We start from the raw sequence: 7578 nt of genomic DNA, 5'->3' as shown, positions 1-7578 counted from the left end.
AAAGAGAGAGAGAGAGAGAGAGAGAGAGAGAGAGAGAGAGAGAGAGAAAGCTGGTTAGACAGGTCCAGATTTAATATAATAGGACAGCGATTTTCAACCTTTTCCATCTCATGGCACACATAAACTAATTACTAAAATTCTGCACCACACCAAAAAATACACTTTTTGCCTATCTGACAACAAATAGGTATAATTTTGATTCATTCAAACCATATGGCTATTGCTGTATTGGCTGTTGTTATTTATATTTTTTTAATCCTCTCCTGAGGATATTTTTTCCACTGATCTTTAGAGAGTGAGTGGGAGGGAGGAAGGGGAGAGAGATAGAGATGAGTCAATGTGAAAGACACATCACTGGTTGCCTCCTGTCTGGACCAGGGATTGAATCTGCAACTGAGGTTGGTATCTTTGACCAGGGATGGTGCTTCTTCGGTCCACAGGCCGATGCTTTAACCACTGAGCAAACCAGCCAGGACTGTTGTCATTTTTTTTGGCAATCTAAGGGAAAAGGGGTCAGTGCCCATGACTAGTCAGGTATTGACATATGTTTTAAAAATTCTTGCAGCACACTGGTTGAAAACTGGTCTAGTTATTGCTGTGAAGGTATTTTGTAGATGTAATTAGCATCCATAATCAGTTGACTTTGAGTAGAATATCTTCCATAAGTTGCATCGGACTCATCCAATCAGTTGAAATCCTTAAGAGCAAACACTGATGTTTCCTGGAGACGGATTTCTGCCTTAGACTATAACACAGAAATATTGCCCAAGTTTCTAGCCAGCCAGCCTGCCCTAGAAATGTTGGACTTGCCAGCCCCCACATGGCATAAGCTAATTCCGTTCAACGCAGATTTTGTTACTGACATGGGTTCTAGAGGAAGAGAATCTTAAGAAAGAGTTTCCTGAATTGGTTTCTGGAACAGATTCTCTAATCTGATTAGATTTAATGGCACCATTTCCAGTTGCAAAGAGAGCCTTGATAGTCTATGACATGATGTGGCAACAGATAGGCAAAACCCCACCAACGGATAAGAGGTGAGGTTCTGGGTCCCATGTATTTGATACAGAACATTTTGGTCAAACTAATGAATATGAGACTGGCTGTTTGCTTATAATCACACTGGACAGAGTGAGGGAAGAAAAAGGATGAGCTCAGGGCTTCACATTCCTGGCTCAAGTGTAACCTAAATGACCAGAGTTCCCTATCTTCCCTAAAGAAATTCCTATCACTTATAGCCACAGAGCTAAGATTTTTGCAAACCAAAGCCAAAGCCTCATCCTCCAAATGGGCTGAATTACAATGACAATCGAATTCTCCACTCTCAGGGTAGGAGCTGCTCAAGTGAGGGCGTTGATTGGGAAGGAATGTCCTGAAATCTGGATTGGGCGTATTTGGGCAATTCTGGTGAAGCTGGGGTTGTTGAACCCCCAAATCCTGCCGAGCCTCTTTGCCAGAAGCAAACCTTCTCCCTGAGGTTGACCCTGTTTTGCCCGAGCAATGAAGGCAATGGCCTTCCCTGATGTAGTTTCCTTGCAAGACACTGCGGATCTTAGGAAGTGCTCCCACCATCCCTCTTTATTCCTGCAACCAGACTCAAGTCCCAGCAGGCCCTGAAAAGTGAGGTACAGAGTATGACCCAGGAGGTGCACTACATTCCAAAAGAACTGCCCGATTTTTCCAATTTATACTGACATATCTGGGGAATACGGGAAGGAATGAACATTAAGGGCACGGGGGTAATAGTGGAAGGAACACAGATTAGACTGAATTTAGTAATATGGCCCCATTAAGCAGAGATTCAAGATTCAGTATTGTAAGGAGGGGTTTCCTGTGCAACCATGTGCTTAGGCAGTTTTGTTCCCTTTGAGTTTTTTTTTGTGTGCCTGTGCAACCATGTGCTTAGGCAGTTTTGTTCCCTTTTGAGTTTTGTTTTGTTTTTTTAAGTATATTGTTATTGATTTCAGAGAGGAAGGGAGAGGAAGAGAGAATCATTGATCGACTGCCTCCTACATACCCATACAGGGGATCGAGCCCACAACCCAGTCATGTGCCCTTGACCAGAATTGAACCTGGGACCCTTCAGTCCCTAGGCTGACGCTCTATCCACTGAGCCAAACCAGCCAGGGCATGAGTTTATTTTTAATTCAAAAATGAGGTAGCTAACCCCACATTTCACCTAGTGATCTCTCACCCATCTTCCAAAGTCAGGACTATTTTGCAGCCCAGCCTCATTTCCTGAGAACTTGAAGACATTTCTTCAGTTATGAACAAGCACCTGGGATTTGTTCATCACAACCACTAAACTTACTTTTGCTAACACTGGTAACAAATGAGGCTTTTCCTAGCAGAGTTATGTGGAATGCCACCAGAGACCTGGCAATCCTGGCATCTGGTCCTTACTCAACTGCCAAGTAGTCCCATGGTCTTCCCGTGATTCAGGTGGATGCTTCAGTAACTGGCTCCGAGACTCTTACCACCTATCCTCCTAGTTACCACCATGTGGAGTGCAAGAAGCGGAGGCCCTCTTCTAGTATCTAAAACCTACGATTCTGTGTCTATTCATTTTTCTAAAAAGTAAATTGTTTTTCTTTATTAAAACAAGTTTACCTTTGTCCTTCCAGATTGTTTATCACATTTTGCTAGATTCAAGAGTTAGGTCAACACAGCCAATGGGCAGAGACCTGGCAATCCTGGCATCTGGTCCTTACTCAACTGCCAAGTAGTCCCATGGTCTTCCCGTGATTCAGGTGGATGCTTCAGTAACTGGCTCTGAGACTCTTACCACCTATCCTCCTAGTTACCACCATGTGGAGTGCAAGAAGCGGAGGCCCTCTTCTAGTATCTAAAACCTACGATTCTGTGTCTATTCATTTTTCTAAAAAGTAATTGTTTTTCTTTATTAAAACAAGTTTACCTTTGTCCTTCCAGATTGTTTATCACATTTTGCTAGATTCAAGAGTTAGGTCAACACAGCCAATGGGCAGCTGACATGAAATCTGCATGTTTATAACCAGAAGACCCAGAGGGCTACCCAGTATCTTTCTCCTGTACACTGGCACATTTACTATGTCTTTAGAGCCCAATTATATTCCCCGACTATGCAAAAAGTTCACGCGTTAAAAAACAGAAAGAAGTTCCACTTCTACATATTGAATTAAAATTTATTTTAAAAGGTAAAGTTTTATATATCCTTTTAAAAAATGAAAATTCAAATGTCTTAGAATTCAGCAATGAATCTCCAATATTATAAAGCTATTTATAACAGTAATTAAAGTACTGGTAACATTTTACCCTTATAAAAATGTCACAGAATTCACATCACAACTTGGATCCTTAATGATTCAAGTTTCTCATCTTACACAATGAAGGTCTGATCAGTTTAAAGATAAAGTCCCTCTGGATGTGCTGTCCTCAAGGCTTCCATTACCACTCCATCAGCTCACACAGTAGGGTAGCTGGCTGCTGTGGCGATCCCACAGTGGTTGCTCTGGTCTCTGGCCATTTTTACGTAGCCATTCATGCCCCATCCTGAACCCCAGCTGAAAGAAGAGAATGTTTTGCATTTTATTCAAAGAATCAAGTACATATTAGCTTCAATAATAATACTAGCTAATACTTAAAATAGTGTTTACCATATATCAGACACTCTTCTGAGGGCTGTTACATATATTTATAATAAGCCTATTAATTCCCCTAGGGTCCTTATTTTAACTTACTAAGCTATGACATTGAGGCGGAACTGGGATTCCAATGTAACAGTCTATTTCCACAGCTGTCTTACACATCATCTCAGTTAAAGAACTCTGGCTGTGAAAATTGCTCCTGATAACCTCCTCTGCCTGAGATGGGAAGCAGAATACAATGGAAGGACATCAAATGAATGACAACAGGAAGGATGCAAGCAGGCCACTGAACTCTGGGACAATTTTTAGACCTAAAAAGAGGCCGATGTTTCTGCTCACTAAACCTTGTTGAAAAATTGGAGACAGAAAAAGGAAATCAGCTCTCAACTCTGCAACTAAGAAGTCCTTTACTGGAAACCCTTGGGGCCAGATGTGTTCTTAAGAAAATTTTCAGAATTACAAATGCAATGCTACAAATACATAATAATAACACTAACAAGGTTCTACAGAATCTTAAAATCAAACACCAGAAATTCTGTGACTGTTAAGTATAAGAAAGACTTCTGGAATTCCAAAACTGAGCATTTTTGGACCTGAAACCAAATACTGGTTCCAAACAAGGATTCCCTTTTCAATTTCAAATATAACATTTGGGGTTTTATACCTGTTCTTGACAATCCAAAATTTATTGTTCTTTGATTCTCCTCCTTCAGAGCCATAGCCAACCACCAGAACACCGTGATCCAGGTCTTTGCTGCTGCAGTTTGGTTCATAATAGATGCCTATGAGAGTAAAATTCAATGTGGGGATGAGAAGCTCCAAGTGACAGGTGGCAGGAACCCATCCACTCAAAATTCAGTATTATGTCATAAATTCCAAATGAGGCTTAAATTTATTTGCCAAAAAATAGTAATGGCTGATAAAAAGTCAAACTCAAACTCACAGAAATCAACAAAATTTAACTAAATCCAATATATTTTCTAACCAAAAAAAAAAAATTTCCAGTATGATCTAGTTATCAAGACTAATATGATTTAGGCACTCATTTAACTAATATTAATTAGCATAATCCTTCCTACTCCTAGAATGCCACCTAAAGGTTCTATAAAGAACCCTTGAGCCAAAGGGCTCTTTATAGTTCTAATTACAATAATAAGAAATTTTTGGAATAAAGGTCCAACAATTAATTGGAGGATAGTCATGCAAGTTTAGGTTACATCTATAGAACTAATTACATAGCCACTTAAAGATATTTATGAACAGTTTGTCATCATGGGAAAATATTTAAAGTGGAAACATCACTATGTTAAATGTACACACTCAAAATTCTACAGTCCTGGAAAGCAGAACTCCATACCAAAGAGTCCTGATGGTGTTTTCCAATTTTGCCTACCCGAATTTCTGTAATAAAAAGACAAACACCTACCTGCATTATAGAACTGGAATGATGAATGGCCTGCATCTATAGCAACAGAGATGGGCCCCACAGTCGCCACTGCCTTCAGAAGGGCCTTCTCACGCTGAGGGATATCCACAAAGCCAGTGTCGTTGGCAGCAGAATACTCAGGTCTATAGTTGCAGGTGTTTGATTCCTTTTAAAGGTAAATGGGAAGGAGACTTATGAGTACCACCCACCTCCTGGGGAGCATTAGTTCTAAGACCCCAGACTCAGCAGTTTGCACCTTAATTATTTCTATGTCAACTTTGTTTTACAGCAACCCAGGAAGCAAAATACTATTGGTTGCCTTAAAAAAAAATGTTCACTATGGAGAAGTCTGCATTATATGCAGAATAGTGCATATATTCTCCATGTTACACAGAAGTAAGAATGGCTACAGTTAGACACCTCATCAGAGATCTGTGCAAAATTTGATAATTTGTAGTGACAGTTCTGACAGTTTGCATCTAAAATGTGAATGCTGACTAAGGTGTCTGTTATCTTTGAAAATGCTCAACTTTCAAAAGCAGTGCTGGAATAACAAGATAAGGAGCTCCATTTACCCTTGCGAGATATGGATAGGATTCCTCTGTGTCCAGGCCTTTGTTGTCCTTGACGTACTGGAAGGCATTATCCATGAGGCCACCATTGCAGCCCTCATTGCCCTGAGAGCGAGAGCAGTCCACCAGGTTCTGCTCACTCAGCGAGACGAGTTTGCCAGTTTTCCGGAACATCTGTCCTTCAAGGGAACCAGTTGCACTAAAAGCCCAACAAGAACCACACTGACCCTGAAAATAAAAAAAACAACCATCAGTTTATAAGACAAATACAAAGATTGACAACAGCCCATATATCAACAGCTCTGTAAAAACACCCCAGCAAAAAGCATGTCATTCCAGTGGACCCGAGCAGGGATGCCGTTCCTTTTTGGCTTTTCTGAGTTAAAAAGATCGGAACACGGTCATACCTGGTTCTTCACAGGAGTTACATAGCCTTTGTCTCTCCAATCCACAGATGAGGGGATCTGAGCAAAGAGAGGCTCTCGGAATACCCTCCCATTCCGTTGCTTCTGGTTTTGAAAGCCATTCATCACCTGCCTGAATTCTTCATTGGTCTACAAGGAAAAGTAAATAAACTGTTGAAAAAGCAAGAGCTTATTTTGCTAAAGTACTGAGGAGAGGAAGCACAAAAAGCGCAGCCTCCCAAGCCACACTCACCATGTCGCCAAAGGCATTCATCGCCATGGTGAAGCCCTGTTTCCTTAGGCTGTATTCCCGATTGTGCAGTTCGATCATTTTCATATTCTTCTCCCACACCGCTCTTCTCCATCCTTCTTCATTCTAGAGGCAAGCGCATACCACGCTGTCATCATTTCTACTGAAAAACTCAACCTACCCTCACCAAGGGGGATTTACAGACAGAGAGGAAGAGAAGCCACAGCCAGGGAAGGCTTTACACTACTGGGTGCTGTTCTCCAAGGGCCATCACAGGGATGTACACCCATAGGGTGCTCATTAATGGCTGCCATTAAATTACTGCCCTGGGAAGGCTGACCTCAGGAAGCTACTCTCTGGCTATAAACGCCTGACCTCAAGGGCCCTTCTCTGTGGGTCCCTCTGGGCAGTTTCAGATGTTACCCACCACGCCATATAGTCTCCTGTGTGTTGCCTTCCATCGTACCACTTGTGCGTCCAATCTTGGATCAAGTTTTGGAGTAGCTGAGGCTATTCCCAAGCAAAGGGCAGTCAGGAGGAGTGAAGGATTCATGTTTCAAAAACCTAGGAAGAGGGGGGGAAAAATGAGTGATCTGATTTAGACTAATCCTTCTGCAAAGCCATCTTACTGTGGGATAAAAACATTTAAATTACCTTCCCTGATATTTATGGAAGGTCTGCTGAAGGCTACGGATGTGGGTGGAGAAAAACAGGCCAAGGGCTTACCAAATAGGGGAGGTATATGATTCAGCCACCAAAATGAAAAACAGGCTGACAAGTGCTGCAGGAATTGAAAGAGACTTCATTGTAATAGCGCAATGATCATTTAGGTTTTGATTAAGGGCCTCGGGGCACCTTATGGGTCTGAATCTTAAAGCAGGAGAAAGAAACTGCCGGTCCAGGTTATTTACTCAAGGTACCGGAGTGACCCGGGAAATTATGTATCAGGACTCTGCTCCCAAGTAAGAGCAGGGATCCCCAGGAGTTAGGGTTCCGCCTCACACCCTTCTGCTTGACTCCTGCACCGCAGGGGTGCGATATGCCTTCGAGCCTTTGTTTCTGGAATTTGAAACCTTTCTGACCGGCCTCCCCGGGAAAACATGGGCCGCGGGGCACCCAGCACACTTGGCCTCCGCAGCCCACACCCTCAGTCCCTCCCGCAAACCCGCTACACGATCACGTGGCTCGGAGGAGCACCGAGCACAGAGCCCCGATGGCATTGTCTGCACCGGCCCAGCTCTACCTCCAGGTGCTCGGACACTGGCCGGGCCCCAGGTGACGCCGACGCAGCCGGGAATGCCGC

The 7578-nt window shown here is 42.7% G+C and overlaps 1 protein-coding gene across 1 annotated transcript; it reads right to left on the bottom strand.

Moving 5' to 3' along the window:
* Nucleotides 1-3143: 3143 nt before the first annotated feature.
* Nucleotides 3144-7351, bottom strand: LOC102248408 (cathepsin L1). Its single transcript, XM_005884073.2, has 8 exons — nt 6930-7351; nt 6703-6839; nt 6279-6401; nt 6029-6175; nt 5625-5849; nt 5050-5215; nt 4288-4405; nt 3144-3539 (listed from the first exon to the last, which is right to left on the bottom strand). The coding sequence occupies exons 2-8, from the start codon at nt 6826-6828 to the stop codon at nt 3440-3442; spliced, it is 1005 nt and encodes a 334-aa protein (XP_005884135.1). The 5' UTR covers nt 6829-6839; nt 6930-7351; the 3' UTR covers nt 3144-3439.
* Nucleotides 7352-7578: the final 227 nt, after the last annotated feature.

The sequence above is a fragment of the Myotis brandtii genome, unplaced genomic scaffold, assembly GCF_000412655.1.
Source record: "Myotis brandtii unplaced genomic scaffold, ASM41265v1 scaffold811, whole genome shotgun sequence".
Taxonomy (NCBI): Eukaryota; Metazoa; Chordata; class Mammalia; order Chiroptera; family Vespertilionidae; genus Myotis; species Myotis brandtii.
Note: the sequence above shows the minus strand (reverse complement) of the source record. Positions and strands in the feature narration are given on the sequence as shown.

What these genes read in the sequence shown, in the direction of transcription:
- LOC102248408 (XM_005884073.2), bottom strand. Translation starts at nt 6,828, where the DNA reads ATGAATCCTTCACTCCTCCTGACTGCCCTTTGCTTGGGAATAGCCTCA. An exon ending in ACAGGAGACTATATGGCGTG is followed by an intron (nt 6,402 to 6,702) that starts GTGGGTAACATC and finishes GCTTGCCTCTAG; the next exon opens with AATGAAGAAGGATGGAGAAG. An exon ending in TAACTCCTGTGAAGAACCAG is followed by an intron (nt 5,850 to 6,028) that starts GTATGACCGTGT and finishes TTTTATTTTCAG; the next exon opens with GGTCAGTGTGGTTCTTGTTG.